The following is a 20,059-nucleotide window of genomic DNA, read 5'->3' on the forward strand; positions in this document are numbered from 1 at the left end:
CTTTGTTTCACATGGCGAGATATTTGGAAGAGAGCTTCTGCAGATGATCTTTGTGGAATGACAGGTCAATATAAAATAGGAACAAAAATAGATGATTAAGGAATGGCAGTAGCTTCTTTGGAGATCAAAAGAAAGTATAATCTAACAGAGTTCAATCTTTGGGCGAGTTATCCTAGCCAAGTCCCAATTTGTTAGTGTGCTATGCAAGGACTGTTGCTCAAGAGATGCATAATACGAGAAGTTTCTTTGGCAAGTGGGAAAGGATTATACCTGCAAGCTTTTAGATAAAAGCAATTTTTACCACTACAAAGGGTTAAAAAAATGTTTAAGTAGCACATTAACTCTTGCATTCAAACCTTTCATAGTGATTTCTCAATACGTGTATAAAAATGGTATTTCATTAGCCCTGCTGTATTACTCATTCCAGTACTGTGGCATTGTTCAATGTCTGTATCTTTGCTGTGTTAACTATCAAAATGCTAGCCATGATAACAAAATAAGATGCTTCCTAAAAGCTTTTCTGAATGTTAAGAGCAGAATGGGAATAATAGCTTTATAATTTAAGGCTTAACAGTGCAATCCTGTCCACCCATAAGTAAACCCCAGTGAGTTCATTGGTGGCTTACTCCCAAGTAAATTGATAAAGGACTGTGGTTTAAGACCCAAGATTGAAATCCTATACCCACCTACCTAGGAGTAAGCCATCACTGAAAACTGAGCTTTATATTTAGTAGCAATGTGTAAGACTGCACTGCAGAATGCCTTAAAAGGCAGAAATTGAACTTCAATCCCCCCCAATATTTCTCATTAAAAGCTACAGTATCTAAGGAATACAGAGGAATGTTGATTATTTGGGCTTTTTCCATGATGTAAGTGAGAATGGTCTGTCTGGACATTCTCTGCATGGGATCAGAATAAAACTCTCTCTTCTGCAACTTCAAAAAAGTTCTAATGTAGAATTCAAGAAAACAAACAGAAAGTAAAGTCAGCAAGGAGCTTTGATGCATCAAATAAACATTTCACTTAAGTGCTGGGTGAATATTAGTCTGGTTTATCCCAGCTTTGCTACAAACTGTTGCTACTGTGATGACTGGGCAAAAGAATTTTCTTTTGCTTAAACAAGAAAGCATCTGCTGACACAATATAAAGAAGAGCTCTTCAAGCTTCTGTAGATGGGGAGATGAAAGATTCCTAAAGATACTGGGACAGTTATATGATCACCCTAAACACCCCTGGCATTTTCAAATGGGAATTAGCCCAAGAATTTAAATATGCACAGAAGAATCTTTAGTTCTCCAGCAACTGTTGTGGAAGAATATTAAGACATTCCATGTTCCAGAATGGAGGAACATCACTTGTGCAACAAAATATAATACAGGCATAATCCTACATATCCACAGAACATGCAACATAATTGCCACATTTCAAGCTTTAAAGATTCTATCATTTCAATGTAAATCAACCTCTTTCTCCACAATTTTAAATACTGTATGTAGTAATACGTTCTCTATTTCTCCATATCTTACTCCTAAGAGTATATATACCTTGAAAAATATGTTTTTAACAGCAATCCTGGCACAATGCAATTTCAAGTTGAATGGAGCTTTAATGATGCAAATGTTTTTAAAAGACCCATAACAAAATAACATACCATATTTTTCACTCTATATTTTATAAATTCTACAACTTCCCCACAGCAAAGCGAGGAAAACAGATTTTTTACTACTAGGAACTGCTCATACCTAAATACAAGTTTTATGTAACTTCCTGCTCATTATTAATATACCATGTTAGTTCTAGTAAAAACACACACACACACACACATAGTGCTGTGGGTTAAACCACAGAGCCTAGGACTTGCCGATCAGAAGGTTGGCGGTTAGAATCCCTGCAATGGGGTGAGCTCCCGTTGCTCGGTCCCTGCTCCTGCCAACCTAGCAGTTCGAAAGCACGTCAAAGTACAAGTAGATAAATAGGTACCGCTCTGGTGGGAAGGTAAATGGTGTTTCCGTGCGCTGCTCTGGTTCGCCAGAAGCGGCTTAGTCCTGCTGGCCACATGATCCGGAAGCTGTACGCCGGCTCCCTCAGCCAATAAAGCGAGATGAGCGCCACAACCCCAGAGTCGGCCACAACTGGACCTAATGGTCAGGGGCCCCTTTACCTTTTAAGTGGCTATTGGCAAGGAAGAAAACTGATGTGTATGTTACACCAAAACACTCAGACTCAGAGCAGAATCCAATTAAATACCAATGTGTACAAGTAATGAGCTTTTGTAATTGCAAAAGTGGTTCTGTGCAATTCCAATTGCACTCTGTAAAGTGTGGGAGCATGAGAAGACTCTGTGCTAGATAAGAGCACAGGTCCTTCATGAGTCAAGGATGTTAAACTCCCAGCTATTAACATTAATGTTTGTGTAGGTTGCTCTAGTCGAAAGCTTGCTTGATAAAGTTAAGCAGCTTAGCTTAGCAAAATGACAGAAGTAGCCTTAATAACCTCTTAACCTTTCTGCATGGCACAAAGCTGCTTCTCGTTGCTTTCCACATCAGAAGATGTGGAGCCCATCACCCTAAGGAGTCTCTCTTATTTAACGGGTATAATCATCCTCCCTCCCACATGACAATAACATGTCTAGATCAACCTGACAAACAGTTTGCAGATCCTATGTTTTCAATGGCTGCAGAGATGCCTATCAGGTTGTCTGTGGCTCTTTCAGTTGGTGGACTTGAAGTTTCCATCAAGTCTGTACCTAGAATGGATTGTGATCTTGCTTTTTGGCTATTTTGTAAACTCTACAAATTGAGGCAAATAATGTAGAGCAAGGTGAATATGAATTTGACCCTTTGGATAGTAGAAATACAGGTATGTGTTTTAAATATATATACATTTATATCTTGCCCTCTCTCCAGATGTTTTGGGTGACATGCATGGGCCTCCTCCAACCTTTAACCCCTCAGTGACCCTGTGAGGGAGGCAGGGCGGAGAGACAGTGACTAGCCCAAGGTGCACATATTTCTATGATGCATATAAGCATGGCTGCAGCTACAGTTTTCAGACAAAAGCTTCTCTCTCTTGTCCCAGTATTTCATGCAGGGTTCTGAGGTCTGGTACATATTCCAGTGGGGCAGCTATTATACAGATGAATTGCTATACAGGTGAAATTTCATCTTTGTAAAATCAAGTGCTTGACTGATAAAATAAGTAATTTATTTGGATGCCTAATCAAGTCCCTAAGATGAAAGAAGAATAGAAATAAACTGTAAAGTAGAAATAAAGTATCACTTTTTAACTCCAACGAGCAAAATTAAGCCCACTTTCAAAGGTTTTGTAGGGCTGCAAAGAGAATTTCAGACTAGGGCTTTTATGCTCCTCATTATAGAAAGGGAACTTCATAATTGTGTTGTAGGACAGCCACAGTTCAGCAGCGTGCCTCCCAGGCTTTATAAGGCAGCCAAGTATACTAAATACGACATATGGTATAAGGAAGAGCAAGAGAGAGAAAAGGGAGACAGCTGAAGACACAAGCTCACAGGAGCTCTGAGCAGTAATTCAATACCGTTAATTCTTCATCAACCAACTGTTCTCATTGCCCACTGACAGGGTTGAAGGGAGGAGTCGCAATTACAAACTTGCAAGCAAAAAGGGGGGGTGGATTTTATTCTCATTATATCAGAACAATGCTGGCTGGGGAGGGCACCTTTATTTTAAATTAAGTCATTGAATGCACCAAACAGGTTTCAGATGTGGTTTCAATTTTCCCCCTTTTTGAGTCACAAAGAAGAAACTACATACAAAGTCTTCAAAAAGCAAAAATAAAGGCCAATACACTCGGAAATTTCACAATGAGAGGCAGCGGCGTCTCTTCAATTCAGTCACATAAATGGCTTTTTCAGCCAGAAACAGAGTTTTGCCTTCTTTTGTTGTACTTGCAGGGGACCAAAAGACATCCCAGCTGCTGCTCAAGTTCATTGTTTTTATTTCAATTTCTGGGGGAGGGGGGCACAGCAGATCCTGAAAGGGCCTGAGTTTTGAAAAGCATATTCTTTCCCTTCCACAGAAACAGGGGTTAAAAGAGGGAGCAGAACCATTCTTCCTAAGAAAACAGTCTGCTTCGAAGCGGACTGGTTCTACCGCCAGCATGCCACTTGGCTATGGAACAAAAGCCATCCGTTCCTGCATCTGTCTCCTCTCACTCATGCCTGGTCTGCCAACCGTGCCCACTAAAAAGGCAACAGGTCCTCTTCTTCTCTGCATCCCCAGCCCTCAGCTTGTCAAAGTTCTTCCTCATTCAATTCCAAACATTTTACATTTGGAAATCCCACTGACTGCCCACTTGAGACTTATTCAGCATCACAGCTCTTGAAATGCATGCACCCTATGTTTCCTACACATTTGCATACCACAGTGCACAAAGTGGAATAAATTCACGGGATACAGATTTTTAACTCCCATCAAATCAGACGCAGATGTTTCATGTCAGCATTTTAAATGCACAGCTCTTTCCACCGAAAGAGCAGCTTCACCTTACACACCAGTTCAGACCACGGGTGCCTTTTTCGCCCTGCACTGCCTATTGTGAGCAGCAGAAGGATCTTTCCTTGCCCTGCAAACCCCTAAGTTTTAACTGGAAATGGTGGGGACAGAACATGGGAGAGAGAGAGAAGCCACATGCATGCAAAGAGCTTCTCTACTATTGTGCTATGGCCACTCCCCCCCCTTTCTGATGCTGTTGTCCTATGCCCACTTTAAGCACCAGGTAAGTGTGCAATAATACATCAGGCTGCACAGGCATTTCTTTCTTTCTTTTTTGCCATTTCCTTGTCTGACCAAAAAGGGATTGCCTCTGAGCACCTCATAGCCCCACCTTCGTTCATTACAGGGTCCTCCTCCCCAGAACCATAGGCTGCAGAGAATCGAAATGTCGCTATGAATCATTAGGCTCAAATCCTTACCATGAAATACGATTCGAATTTTGAGCTGAGGGGGGATCATTACTGAAACAGATATTCTTTTTAAGAGAAATCAAGAGGGAAATGGGGAATCCGCAGAAACAAGTTCTCCTCTCCTAAGCCCCCATATCTTCAGTTAAAACCTCCCATACTTAATTCAGCAATACCACCCGGATTTGACAGCTTGCCACAATCAGAGCGGAGGATGGACCGGTATGTCAGAGGTATCTTGTCCTCCGGCAGCAGCAGCAGCAGAAAACAGGGAGTGACAGAAAGCAGCACGTGCAGGAAGGGAGGGGAGGGGGCGAGGTAGAGAAAGAGAAAGAGAGAAGAGACATAGAAACTGCCATTGCTGTTTGCACTAACAAAAGAGAGCTGCAAAAGCAGCCGGGGCAATGGGGCCAGGGCACGCACAGATAAGCTGCTTCCCAGGAGGTGGGGCAGTTTCCCCGCTGTCTCTCTCACACACACCCCCCCCCAAAGGCAAAAGGTGCCGGGGGACAGCGAGCTCGCCCCCGCCTTTCCCCAGAAGACACGCGGGAGGAGGTCCCCACCGACGCCCGAGCGGAGGAGGAGGAAGTCATCCTTGTCTAACGGCTCCGTGAGAAAGCTCTCCTCCGAAGACGCGCGAGGAAACCCGGAGCCCGCCCGCGCGTCTGCGGTTCCGCGACCTCGGCAGGGATTGTCAGAGGCAGCGGCAACCGCCCTTCGACGCCCAGCCCCGGCAGCCGCGCTTACCTGCCAGGGTCTTGTGCACCGTGTTGCCCATCACTGCTTCATGCACTCACGCCACGCGGAGGGGCTGCTCGGCGGGGCAAGGCGCTCTCGAAGCCCGGAGCTGCGCGGCGGCGCTCCGAGGGGCCATTGACCGGGGCGGAGAGGGAGGGGGGCCGCCGCCAGCTCCGCTGGCTCGGCTGGGGCTCGCGAGTCTCCCCTGCGCTTAACCCCGAACCAGGCACTGAAGCAGCCCCGGCGAGTCAGCAGCGCCCCCAGCTCCCCGCGGCCGGGGCCGCCTCCGGAGGGTTGGCCGAGGGCTCGGAGCCCAGCCCTCGTCTCCGCCCAGCCGGGGCGGAGCCCGCCATGCACGCATTGTTTGAAAGTTGGCAGCAGCCAGCCAGCCGGCCGGCCTGCCCAGCCTACGTAAGGCGGGATTGAGGGCGGGGGCGGCGACGCTGGAGGAGGCAGGCAGCGGGGGCGCCTGTGCCGTCACAATGCGCGCGGCGGGAGCGGGAGCGGGTCCGGGTAGAGGAGCGTGCCCACGAGTGGCCCTCTAAAGCGGGTCTCCCCGAGGGCTGGGGCCCTGCTTGCGGGTAGGGGCAGCCCGCTTCAAAGCAAGTAAAACGGAGAACTGCACACCCCACTACCCCAACTACCGATATATGCATATGGGAGGCAGGTGGGAGGCATCGAGGGGGAGAGGCAGTGCACTGTGAATGGCTTCGAAGCCAAAGGCAATGGTAGAATGGCTGAGAGCTGGAATGTGCTCAGAGGTCACCCAGCCCACCCGCATCCCTGAGGCTGGATCAGCGTCAACAGCCCACTTTGTACATTTCGACTACACCTCCTTACCGAAGCTCGTGGCTAGGACGCCAGCTTTAGGGCGCTTCTACAAGGCGCTGTAACCCTCCATCCCGCCAGCGTAGGCGTGCTCTTTAAGCACACCTGAGCCTTCGCCCCGCTAAATGCTACCCACGTGGTCCTTGCTAACCTTGTGATCCCCCGCCCCCTACTGCATGCGATATACAAACAACGCGTCGACGTTTGCAGGAGAGAATCCGCTTTGCAATTCTGCAACACAATTCTGGCTGTGGTTGCCAGAAGCTCAGAATGGTTGGTGACAGGTGGATCCCACTTGCTTCATCGTTGACCACAACTGTACATCAGGTGTGGATGCACCACAGATTTTGTATTAGGGCATTACAATATTGGCAGTTTGATTTCAGATCCCTTTCTTAATTATTCCCAACTTGGAATTTTCCTGCTGCACACTGTGTCAGCATATCCACCAACCTACAGCTCACCACAGCACCAAGGTCTCTTTCCTGGTCAATGCCACCAGCTCAGACCTTCCCCAAAATGTATTTTTTGGGGGGTTGGTATTGTGCATCCCTTTACAATACTTGCATATCAAAACCCATTTGATTTTTTAATGCTCATCCTCTCAGTTTGGAATTGAATTATGTTAAGGAATTGGAATCCTTAAGAACATAACTAGTTCTGCTGGATCAGCCCTATATCCACCTAGTCTGGCATCCTATTCTCACAGTGGCCAACCAGATGCCTATGGGAGGCATAGAATCATAGAATTGTAGAGTTGCAAGGGACCCCCAGGGTCATCTAGTCTAACCCCCTGCAATGCAGCTACCTTTGTAAAACCATTAGTATCCAAGCATAGCAAGAACAGTTTTCTTCAGTGGAGCTAAGTATGAAGAATACAAAAGGGGTAGAATTTAAGAAAGGCTGAAAGCTGATAGAAGTTTCCTGCTCCCTGTTAGGCAGCTGGGTGATGATTTGAAAGGCTGAACACTATGTAAGCTACACAACCATTAGGTAAAATAATGGCTTCTCATTCCAGAAAATCAAATGTATCTACTGTGACTATTAAAATATACTCTGGGAAGTCATTTTATTCAGCTGCCTCAGATTATACAACAGATCTTACTACTTTAGTCTTCTTCTAAAAATGTGACAAAATATCTAGGCATATGTAGTCTCCCCCAAACCTTACAGGTTGTTGTTTTACTGCAATAGTTAACACCACAGTGGCGTATGTGTTTCTATGAGCCTGCTGTTTCCTTTATTCAGTCAAGGGTAATTTTGCCCCTCTATTATTCTCTTGAGTCATTCCTAGTAAGGTCAATTTCAAGGATGTTTACTCCTGAAATGTGAGTTTCTTAGGAGTTCATTGTGAAATGATTCTCCTGTTTTGTATAAGCACACACTTAGCTGCCATTTTCAAGCATTCTTACTTCATGGAGCTGCTTGATGCCCAGTTGCAGGCTGTCCTAATGTGCTCCAAGCTCTGCAACCCATCCATAAGGCTGACTGCAACACAATTATAATACAAGTACAATATTTTTTGTGAATTTATACTGCACTCAAGATGGGGCTATTCTGTGCATATTATTCTCATAGACAAAAACCTTGATGTATAGGATCACAGGTTGAAAGTTGCCTTTTGTGCTCTCTCTATACAACCACCACCACCCCTTAAACACCATAGGTTTATTAAAATATAAGCTTAGGTGGTACCCCAGTATTATGCATACACATCAGTGATAGCCATGTGGACGGGCACCTCCTCCAGACTCATCTCCAAGGATCTTTTGGCTGTTTATTTAGCTAGCCATTCATATGGGCATTCAAAAGAGAGAGAGAGAAAACTACCTAGGGAAAATAAACCCAACCCTGTTACTTTGGTCTGTTGTATAATAGTGTATCAGGTTCCTATGTATGTTTACTCAGAAGTCCTGCTTCATTCAGCAGGGCTTATTATAAGATGTGTGTACATAGGTCTGCAGGTTTGTAGCACAATTCTGTGCTTGCTTCCTTGGAGCTTAAGTCTATTTTGTTCAATTGACATCTGAATGCAGCCCTGTATCTCAGGCTAGAGACGCTTCAGGTTACAGACTCCGCTAACCCAGAAATAATACCTCGGGTTAAGAACTTTGCTTCAGGATGAGAACAGAAATCGTGCTTTGGCGGCGCGGCGGCAGCAGGAGGCGCCATTAGCTAAAGTGGTGCTTCAGGTTAAGAACAGTTTCAGGTTAAGAACGGACCTCCAGAACGAATTAAGTGCTTAACCTGAGGTACCACTGTATAGAGAAGTTTTAAATAGTTTTATTGTGTTTTTAATATCTTGTTGGGAGGTGCCCAGAGTGGCTGGGGCAACCCAGTCAGATGGGCAGCATATAAATAAAAAATATTATTATTATTATTATTATTATTATTATTATTATTATTACTACTCCTGTTTGTTGTAAAAGTAAAGCCATTTTGCAACTGTTGCACAGTATAAAGAAAGTGGCTTCTGCTTTTCCTTATGGCTTGGTCTATTGTTGTATCTGAGGACACACTTGCTATAATTATCTATAATTAGGGTGGCTTCAGAATTCATTTAAGATGATGGAGATACTTGTTTTATGTTGTTATCAGCTGATATTAGATACCAGATAACATGCTACAACATGTGCACACTAAAATTAGCCCAACCAGGTACTAATCAAGGTGCTTTTGGGGGCGTTGATCTTTGACTGATCCCACACAATGTCATACATGGACATTTGCATCACACCATGTTATCTAATAACACATGTACCAAATAACGTGATTTAATCTAACTGGTCCAGGTGATGGCTTATTAAATAATTACATCACTGTATGCAAAATCTGCCACAGCAAAAGCACCTCATTAACATGTCCATGAGTGTATAATATATTACGGCATATTCTGATTGGTAGATTTTTTTTTTCCTGACACAGGTTGAACAATTTTTAAAAGAGATAGAACAGTGATTTGTAAGAACGTGGCCAAACTTGGTTCCTTAGATCAGACTTTGTCAAGGGAAGAAAAACAGAATGAAAGAATATGATCTACAAGTGACACAAAGGTGATCAACAGCCTCCAGAAAATGCAGGGGAATGTGATGGCATACCAAGTATAGTATTCAGCAGAGATACAAAACCAAAAGATCTACCGTACTATGAAACTAATTATACTAATTAAAAAGAGACTTTAACCAATCTAGACACATGTAGGCCATTTGCTCACCAAGGCAAATGCTAAACCTGTCCAATTTAAAAAAAATAATAATCAAGGATGAGCTTGCTGAAATACAACATGCCCTTTTGAGAAAGAAAGTGTGTGCATACATTAGGGTGGACAGAGGGGGAAATGCCCCTTGTTAGAGAGCAAAAGGCAGGGGGCTGCTTTCCAGAAGGGAAATTCCCCTTCCTCTAATTCACATTTCTGAGGGAAGTGAGGCAGATATAATTATATGGCTTTAAAAGGCATTAGAGTACAGCAGGGTTGTGGTCGTGTGCAGCTGGATTACCATGTTCTAAAAAGCAACTTGCTTTTTTGCTTTCCAAAGGAACAGTGCCACAAAGACTTGCTCCCACACAAGTCCCATTTATTTCAATGAAGCTTTCAAGGAAGTGCCACACACCTTACATTTCCACTTTGTATTTTTCATCTAGGGGCATAAATCAGCGGAGGAGTTATGCTTCCCTCATCCATCCTTCATGCACTACAGCAGTGACCTTATGTTACCTATAAGAGTATTCATTTAGATTTATCATGCTTGCCATATCTGAAGGTCTCAGGACATGTTACCGTGCTGATGTCTCATACAGCAAAGTCAACCACTCAGAATGCAATTGTTTTCCAAAAAGAAAAGGAAGAAGAGGAAGGCTAATCTCCATATTTTTGGGGAACAGGCTTGCATGATGTCCTGAAGCGATTAATATTTTGTCAGCAGGACCTGGGTGGGGAATGAGCAAAATCCAAATAATAATGATGCAGGATACATCAAGCATGAAACAAAGGCAATCAGTGCAGTGTATTTCCCGAAGCCTTTTCTTGAGGAAAATAAGTACAGCACCATTATTTTGTCAGAGCGACTATTATTTTGACAGCCAACACCTCCGTCCAGCTTTCTCTCCCACACGTTCAGACACAAAGGCGGAAAATTGAGAGTGTCTAATGTTCCTTTCAGGTTGTCTAATTTTACCCTAGTACTAGAGCAGATTGTCAGTTTGTCTTCCACTCTTTTTGTTCCCCTGATGGAGCAGGTGGGAGAATTCTACCTTGGCCTGAGCCTTGAATGGAAATCTGGCATCTATAAATTTCACTGACTCTCTTCCCACCATTCAGACATCCTACATTGGTTCTTTGGGGATTAAAGTCTTTTGTGAGTTTTCCTTCTCCAGTATCACCACCACATGAAGGCAATAAGACATCGCCTCCTCTTAAGCCCTTCCTGATCAACTGGTACTTGGCATGGGCAAAATGGGTCACATGACACCCATCTGTCAATTTTGGACTGCAGGAGGGCAGTGGATTCAGTTCTCCACTTTACTCTGCCTTACTCTTACTTTTCTGGGAAGAGAAGGACAAACCTAGGGGCAAGAGTGATTTCAGGAGACTGAAGTGATGTACCTTCTTCATACCCTGGAGGAAGGAGGGGCACCAAAGGGCCAGGTTTTGCTGTTCCAAAATACATTAGATTAAGAAAGTGGATGCTGGAAACAGCATCAAATATATTTGTTCGGGTGCATGTGAATATTTTCAGTGTCCTGTTCACAAAAGAATTACTTTAATATAAAACCAAGAGTATAATCATAAGCCAACCAAAAGGTACAAAGAAATGAAATACTACAGTAATCAACACCAAACACTATCTAAGGAGGATCCCTTAAAAACTAATGGTTCGAGAAATCCAGTTCCATTATACATTCAAGTGATATGCCACTTAATGCCTGAAGAGTGTTGACCCATGCTTATTAAATTGTTCCCTCCACACTTTAGAATGTCTTTTTATGGCAGTGGATGGGGAACCTGTGGCCCTCCAGATGTTGCTGGACTCCCATTAGCCCCAGCCAGCAGGGCCGATAGCCAGGTATAGTGACAGTTTGAGACCTGCAATTATGGTCTATGGAGACCACTTGATCCCTCATCTATTGAAATAATGAATGAGTAAGGTCATGGGATTGCAGTGTTTAGCCCTGCCGCTAGGCACCTGTCCTCCAAGCCCTCCTGCCGTAAGTCATGCACATTCAGCAGGCATGTGAAGGGGGGCTCTGTGCCCTGTGCACATACAGATGTACATGTGTAGAGCTCCCCCATGTGAAGAGGGATTCCAAATGAATCCTCATGTGGAAGAATTCTGTATACCTCAGACCAGGTGTGGGGCCATTTCACAAGACTACTGGATGTGCATATTGGAAGGGTACAATCCAGAACTCAATGCATGTTGGATGTTTATCTGAACACCCCTTCTGCTGTCATATAATTCCTGACAACCCATTCCATGTTTTAGCCTTTTTGTGTCACTCGTTTCCACCACTTCAATCTGTCACCATGGGAACCTACCCAAAAGGCTTCAATGGTTTACGAGTAAAAACCATGTTCAATTGGAGAATGACGGGTGTTGCTGTGTGGCTCAATGGACGGTATGCAGCATAAACGGCCAACCTATTATAGGAAAGTAAACTATTTTGTAGGTTTGTCTAAGGTAGCTTCTTGACACAAGAAGCTTATCAATCTGCAATTCCACAGCCCTTCTTTTGCCTTTTTGCTGACAGGCGACCAACCATACCTTCCTTCTCAAGAGCTTAGGATCACATTGAAAGGGATAACCTACATTTATCTGCCTAGAGAAGGAAAGAAAGTTATGGAAATACAAAAATTCCCTTGAGGTTCAGCGTCACTGGGAGGAATTGTATATGTAAATCGAAGTAGTTGGTGCTACCAGTCAAGATTCCTGCATTTCATAATGAGAGGTTTTACATAAATACAGGCTAATCACTTTTCAACAGCTGGCAAGATGAACATTGATACAAGCTCCGTAATACAGGTAGCCTACTTTCCCAGTTGCGTTTTGAGAAAAACAACCCTGGCCTTCTCCAACAACTGTAATGAATTCCCATTTGCTATATCCTATGCCTAATGAAATACTTCAAAGCTTCAACTCATAATTGCTTACTCTGGTCATATTCCTTTAAAACTGTTTAGCTTTACGATTTTTACGTTACATCAACTAGTCTCATGTTTAATTTGCATTATATAAATGGTGTTCTATACCCCTTCTGGAAGTGTCTGTTAACCAGGGATGGGACTGTATATTAACTAGTCACAAAGAAACAAAACAAACACATCCACAACACAAACATGCCTCTTCAAGTTCACTTTTAGCATGCCCCTTACCCAAAAATGGCTCCTGTAAGCTGGTTCAGATAAAATAATAAATATCCGGGAAAATATACATAGCAGCTTCAGAGCAAGTCAGGAATTTAAAGCAACTTCAAACCACGTTTTAAGATTCCATATTATTCCAAAGTGGGCAGATTATTTGTTTACTTTGTTGCCTAACTCTGTAGTCCCAAGGCAACTTGCAATAAAAAATAGTAAAAGCAGCAAATACATTTCAAATAAAAATAAAGAAATATAAAATACAGCAAACTCGCCACCTAAAACAGCATGAACAAGTAGTAACAGAATGAAACAACAACCGTAGCTTCCCAGGTTACGACGAAACAGAAAACCGTAGCTCATTAGAGCCTTCTTGGATTCATCAAGGCTTACAGCAAAGGGTTGTTGTTGTTGTTGTTGTTTACCCACCCTTCACCCTAAGGTCCCAGCGCAGGTTACAACTCTTAAAACATAAGTTTGATATTAAAACACAATATTACGCAATATTTAGAACAGTTTAAAACAACATGAAATTACAGAAATAGTTTAATGAACAGGTAATTTAATGTACTTTTGCACACGTACTGTTGGGGGTGGGGGTTGGATAGGCTAATATTCTAAATAAAGAACCAGCAGCAGTGGAGCACTCCAATATGTTGTGAATGACAATTCCATGAGGCAGCAGCTGCACCCATAGTGCATAAGAAAATGTGGAACTGGTTGGAGGGGAAGAGAAAAGTTAAGAGCTATGCCATGAAAGAAGGTGGGCTTGTCTTGTGGCAGAACTGGGGGAGTCATTAAAGTTGCAGAGCAGGAGATCTGACTAGTAGACCCAACCCATGGGATACACTCCCCCTGTGGAAGTCCCAATTAAAATTAATGTGGGTTTAGATTGAATTCTATGCTTACATGATGGAGTTTTATATTTAGTTTGTTTAGAAGCTTTCAGAGGGGAGGGTTAAGTTAAAAAAAATGTTGTAGACCCACAAACCCCCTAGACATAATAAAAAAACATTGGGAAGACGACATAGGCTATGAGATTAACCCCACTCAGTGGACCAGAATGTGGTCTAACCCACCCCCCTTAAATCCATATCAACAAGAAGGAGAGAACTCGATCTGAAACTCATCTACAGGTGGTACTTAACACCAAACCAATGAAATTAGCACTAATATGCCCAGGAACCTCACAAAAATGCTGGAGAGGGTGCACCTCCACAGACACATACATACAAATGTGGTGGGAATGCCCCAAAATCCAACTATTTTGGACAACACAACAGCCAAACAAGAAATATGTAAAAAAACTAAGCAGGTATTAGAAATCACCCCAGAACTGGCCCTACTAAACATATTCCAAGACAATACAGTGGTACCTCGGGTTAAGAACTTAATTCGTTCTGGAGGTCCGTTCTTAACCTGAAACTGTTCTTAACCTGAAGCACCACTTTCTAATGGGGCCTCCTGCTGCCGCCGTGCCACCAAAACACGATTTCTGTTCTCATCCTGAAGCAAAGTTCTTAACCCAAGGTAATATTTCTGGGTTAGCGGAGTCTGTAACCTGAAGCGTATGTAACCTGAAGTGTATGTAACCCGAGGTAGCACTGTAATGCCCACTCACATCACAAAGAACTCATAACCCACCTACTCTCAGCAACCAGAAACATCATAGCCAGACACTGGAGAGACCTGTCAGGAGTAAGCATGGACCAATGGTACCAAATAGTATGGGAAACAGCCCAACTAGAAAAATTAACCAACAAACTGAAACTGACACGGGGACAAATAGAAGAAGATACCTTCACCCCGGTATGGCTCCCCTTTATCACATACACAGCCCAACAAGACAATGACAAGAATCCACCAAAAGCATACAAATCAATATGGCTAACCTGATTCAAAAACACCCATCCACCCCACTCAAAAACGAAAACAAAGTTCACCACAGCCAATCACAAACAAGCAACCCGACCCTAGGCCAACTCCAATTTCTCTCACCACCAAAGGAACACAAGCAAATAGCAAAGAGAACCCGCACAAATGACACTGACTCAAACCCCCCCCACACACATTAAGCAAATTAGAAACATCGCCTCCCAATCCCACCCCCACTCTTCTTTCCCTCCTCCATCTCTTCCCCTTTTCTTCCTAATGTAACCCTAATGTCTCAACAAATGAAACTGACCTATGGAAAATGTAACTTGAAAAAAGAGACATAGCGCATACCTTTGTAAACCAAGAAAACTTTAATAAAAATATTTTTTTTAAAAAAAATTGTAGTGAACTTGAGCTCCGGATAAGGCAGAGCACGAATTGAAGCAAACAAATAAAATTGTTGCATCAATAGGAGGCTGGCATAATAAATCCTTAATTACACTTTCATTTGGCATCTTTCTAAACAGCAGGGATTCCACATCACTGTCATCCTCTGCCTCTGGCACTTTGAAACTTGGACAGCTACGGAAGCTTCCAAGCTATCTTGAAATCTATTTCCAATTTCTCTGTGTTAGCTTTCAAAAGCTCCCAGTGAAGTCTTTATAAGCCACCTTTCTATGACCTTATGTCCCATCCTCCTTGTTGCTTTTCATGCCTACTGTTAGGGTAATAGGATTTGGTTGCATGTGTGATTGTACACTAAAGGGAAATGACCTGAAAGTGCAGTTATGCATTCCACAGCTTAATGCACTCCTGATACAACGTGTTGCTTAATGGTTGCTCCAGGGGAGAGATGGGGCATCAAACAGACTAAAGTAAAATGGTCTTTATTAAGACCTGGTAAGATCCATTGTTCTTTCTCTTCATGCCGCTGGGCCTGCTGCTGAAAAGCATGGGGGCCTAACTTCCTCAATCTTAAAAGGAAGGTGCCCTTAGAAATACAGTCACATAGCTCAACTAAACCCAATTACCATAATTGTCAGCTGGTTTTAGGGGCTTGCTATGCACTTGCTATGGGATGGGCACAGGGCTTTACAGGTGCTACTGATTAGTGGTGCCTGCAAACATCCTTTGGCCCAGGTGCATGTTTTCCTGCTCATCTTTCCCCGCCCAGTGGGTGTAGGGAAAGTGGGTGTGGCTTGGCCGAAACAGCCTAGCAGGCAAAATGGAGAGGCCTGCCCGACCTAATTAGGCCCCTGGGCTGGGGTTCCCCCACCTCTGCCCTAACACCTGCAGCATGGGAGGGAGATCAGCTCAGCCCTACCTGGAAGCCTCTGTCCTCCTCATCTCCACCCATCCCTTTCATCCTACCCCTTCTCATAACTGCACAACATATAAATATACATGATTATATTATATTCTCTTCCCACTCTATAGAGTGTTCAAGGGAGGGTGAACAGAAAAAGAAGGATGTTGTTTGAGAAATAGACTACTAGGTACATGACAAAAACATACTGAAATGGTAATACTACATGCAGCGCAATGGGAATCACTCCTTTTTCTATCACAATGCTTTTTTAACCAGTTCCAGTTATACACTCTTTCCTCCCACCATCCAGTAACTGAAAGGCTCTATTTAAGAAAGGGAAACTAATCTAGTTTTAAGCATCACAGGACTAGCTGAAAGCAAATCATGCCTTGGTCAGAGACGTTTTGGTTTTCCCTTGCCTTGTGATCTGGTTGCCTCAAAGCCAATAGGCAGAGAACATTAGTAATAATCACCCTAGCCAGAACAGACCTAATTGATTGATTCCCATAATGAACATTCAAGAGCTGTTTGTTTAGGAAGGATTCGCGTACACTGTGTCCTCAATTCTTGCAGAGAGCTATCGTGCCACCCACACGGCTTAAATGCTGAAAGCAATTGTTTTCCTTCCCCTGCTCCTCCTGACACAAGCACAGGATGCCCAGGGTCTCAACAGGTCGTGCAAAGGAACAGTTTTCTTGAAAGTTGAGGGGGAGTCAAGGGAAGCAGAAGCTTCCAAGCACAAGCAAAGGAAAACCTGCACCCGCCAAAGACCATCTCAAACTGTTCTTGGCCGCAAAGAAACAGAAGGTGTTTCCTGCCTCAAGTCTCTACAGAGCCTCCAGGAGACTTAAATTATGGCATTGTTTGTTTATCCAAGTGTCAAGAGAAGTCAGGGTGAGGCATGGGGAGTTGCCATCCTCAAACCACTTTATTCAGAAACACAGATAACTGCTCCAAGTGGTGTTGTTGTTTAGTCGTTTAGTCGTGTCCGACTCTTCGTGACCCCATGGACCAGAGCACACCAGGCACTCGGTCTTCCACTGCCTCCCGCAGTTTGGTCAGACTCATGTTTGTAGCTTCGAGAGTGGTATGTAGCTCCAAGTGGTATGAAGCCTCAAATGGCCTATAAATTCACAATCCTCAGGCCACTGGTGGCTTGCTCAGTTGTTTGATAAACTTCCCCAGGCAAGTGGCTAAAATGAGCACTGCAAACATCTGTGAGCTGCTGCAATGCAGGGATGGGTCATCAGGTGCATCTACAGCACTAGGCATTCAACCGACCAAGCAACAGTGGGCATCTTTGCAAGTGTTATCCTTTGGGAAATGTACCATAAATTGGATGGAGGTTTGCATATAATGTGGATATTTAAGCACATGCAATTTGCATTAAAGATACACAAATTAGACAGGGAGAAGGCCATGCATGACAAGTAGACCTGAATCACTTCTGTACAGCCCTTGCCTTCAGTTTTGAGTGGGGTGTATCAGTCGTCAGGAAATAATTCCTTTTAGGTGGGATGCACACCTAAGAATCTCTATATTGCAAAATATGACACTGCTGCTTTGAATTATAATCTACCCGGAAATCACAGTTTTTGTCCGCTAATTTTTGAGCCTAATATAATGTTCCTGCAAGCTTTTCTCAATAATCATTAGGACTAGGGGTTTTCTTCTTTCCTAAAATTTAAAATAGTCTCCTCATTTTGACAGAAGCCTGGGGCTGCAAAGATTAATTAGCAGCTTTCTGCTTATATGCAGAAAAAGTAATGAAAGCCACAGAATCAATGTTCTAAATAATCTCCGATTCGCACCCCAATCTCTGAGCGGTGCAAGATTCCAGGGGTTCCAGGCACTCTTACCCAGGGTTCATGTTTCCTTTTGGAAATGAGGCACAGCGGAGACTGTGGTGTCTTTATGATATATGGTTTATTTACACATATATGCAGCCTGAGTTCACGATGGGGGGGCTCACAGCATTAACACTCCAAGAGGGTCTGGCTTCCTCCATAGGAGCAGCCTAGCAGAGATTCAATATTGTGCTCTGCTTGCTACTCTGCTTGCATCTCAGACACATAACTCCTAACTCTAACCTCTTTAAGCTCTGGCTTTATCTTCTGAGTTGAGGGAGGGGCCCCTCCTATTTGCCCAGAACCCCTTCTCTTTGGCTTTCCTAATGGCTCATCACCTTCCATTTGTCCTCCTAATGGCCCATCACTCCAGATTTCCTGGAAACAGGAGGCTTAGTTTAGCTTAATTAGCTCACTGATTCCAGGGGAATAGAAGTATCTGGCACATAACTGAATACACTTGGGGACTGGCATCCAGTTTTAACACCCTGAGCCTTGATTAAATTCTAACACTTACTGGCTCCAGGAGTTTAGGGGTGCCTAGCACCCACAATCTCATAACAATACTTTACCAGAAACCGCACTGAAGAAATTTTAACAGGGGGGAAATCACTGAGTTTTGTTTACTGTATACCATAAGTTTAACATTTTCAGTTAGGCAACAATCCTGTACATCCTTACCTGGTAGTAACGCCTGTTGCTTTTGGATCCCAACACCCCACCCCACCTGGACTGATGCAGCCACCTGCCAGAATTGAGAATTTGGCTTTGCACAGTGAATTATCTTCCCACAACACACACAGCAATCTGGACTCAAGGAAAAGGGTGTGCGGGTGGGTGTTTTAAAGGCAAGCATGGTATACAGGAGGCAACCCTCCAGGTGTCTACTAATAAGGGAACCATATGGTAACAATAAGATATTATTTCCTGCTGGGCTATGTAAGTTGCAACCCACAAATTAGCTGTATGATGTGGTATTGTATAACACTATGGTAGGTACATATACCTATTTTAGAGGTGGGTAAGAATTGCTCTGTCTTTGTAAGGAGAACATGAAAAACACAGAAAATGGGGCATTGCTTCCATAGTCATGACGTACAAACAACTTGAGGCTCGGAATATTTAAACATAACCAAAAAAAGTCAAATTCAGCTATTTTCCTAGCACAACAAAGAAACAGTGGGCATTTAATGCCCTAACAACAAGCAACAATCTCAGGCTCCCCTATCACATTGAGATAGAGTCACTCACTAATGAAGAGTACGTGGTGGTTTTTTTTTTTTGTTTGTTTGTTTTTGAATGTTTATGAACTTTATGTGTGTCTTTTTAACAGGAGCTCACAAAGCGGAGTCCATTAAAATACAAAAATGATGCTCGGTTATATATTTATTTATAAGGCAACAATTTCAGCAAGCAAAATGTTCTCTAAAACAGAATGAGACATGCTTGTTGATGCCTGCAACATTGATTCTCCACAGACACACAACCCAGCAAAAGACAATGTAGGTCTGCTCTTTTGGCTTTTATAGTAGCCCGGTACACCCAAATTTAGAAAGTGATGCTTTTTCTGGCACAGAGGGGGGGGAGGGGGTAAACTTCACCAGCTTATTTTCTGTGTGCCGTGATGCTGTTAAAGTCACAGAGGGATCTATAAGCAAACTTGGCCTTCCAGATCACTAGTTCAATAAGCAAACAAATTTTACTGATGAGAGTTGGTGCAAGAGGCTCTTGCAGAGTTGACCCCCTTTTCTAAAGAGAGAATGCATGCATCACATGGAGCTATGTGAGGCACCACAGCTCTTTGCTATTATTTTGCCAGTAAGAGTTGTTGGAAAGGGTTACAGCCTAGGAAACATTTGCTTTTATTAGCAACATCATAGATGATCCAAGGCAGTTTCCAGGACTAACCTAAACAGCATTCATAATGTGTGTGTGATCTTGCCTTCTGAATATATGTGAATTCAACACCCCAGACGTGTTCAACTGCAAAAATATTGAAAAAGAAAAATGCATGCTTTTGGATTCCCCCTCACCCACCCCTGAAGGCATTGCTGCTGAATGGTGCAGGAGCAATTAAGCTTCATGTTGCCCAGGCAACATGGCATGTGAGATATGAATACTGCATGTACTCTGCTGGGGAGACCTATAGCTAAAAATACATACATAGTTA

The 20,059-nt window shown here is 43.4% G+C and overlaps 1 protein-coding gene across 3 annotated transcripts in view; it reads right to left on the reverse strand.

The window, feature by feature from the left end:
* Positions 1 to 20,059, reverse strand: part of NEURL1B (neuralized E3 ubiquitin protein ligase 1B) — a 176,120-nt gene that overhangs the window by 40,056 nt on the left and 116,005 nt on the right. For 2 of the 3 annotated variants that reach the window (XM_081900057.1, XM_081900056.1), the window contains exon 1: positions 5,685 to 6,092. The exons of the other annotated variant lie outside the window; for it this stretch is intronic. In XM_081900057.1, the coding sequence (XP_081756183.1) occupies positions 5,685 to 5,715 (31 nt within the window). In that variant the 5' untranslated portion in view covers positions 5,716 to 6,092. Of the gene's footprint in view, positions 1 to 5,684; positions 6,093 to 20,059 lie in introns of those variants that run through there. 3 annotated transcript variants of the gene reach the window in all.

The sequence above is a fragment of the Podarcis melisellensis genome (assembly GCF_964234715.1).
Source record: "Podarcis melisellensis genome assembly, chromosome: 2".
In the NCBI taxonomy this organism is placed as follows: domain Eukaryota; kingdom Metazoa; phylum Chordata; class Lepidosauria; order Squamata; family Lacertidae; genus Podarcis; species Podarcis melisellensis.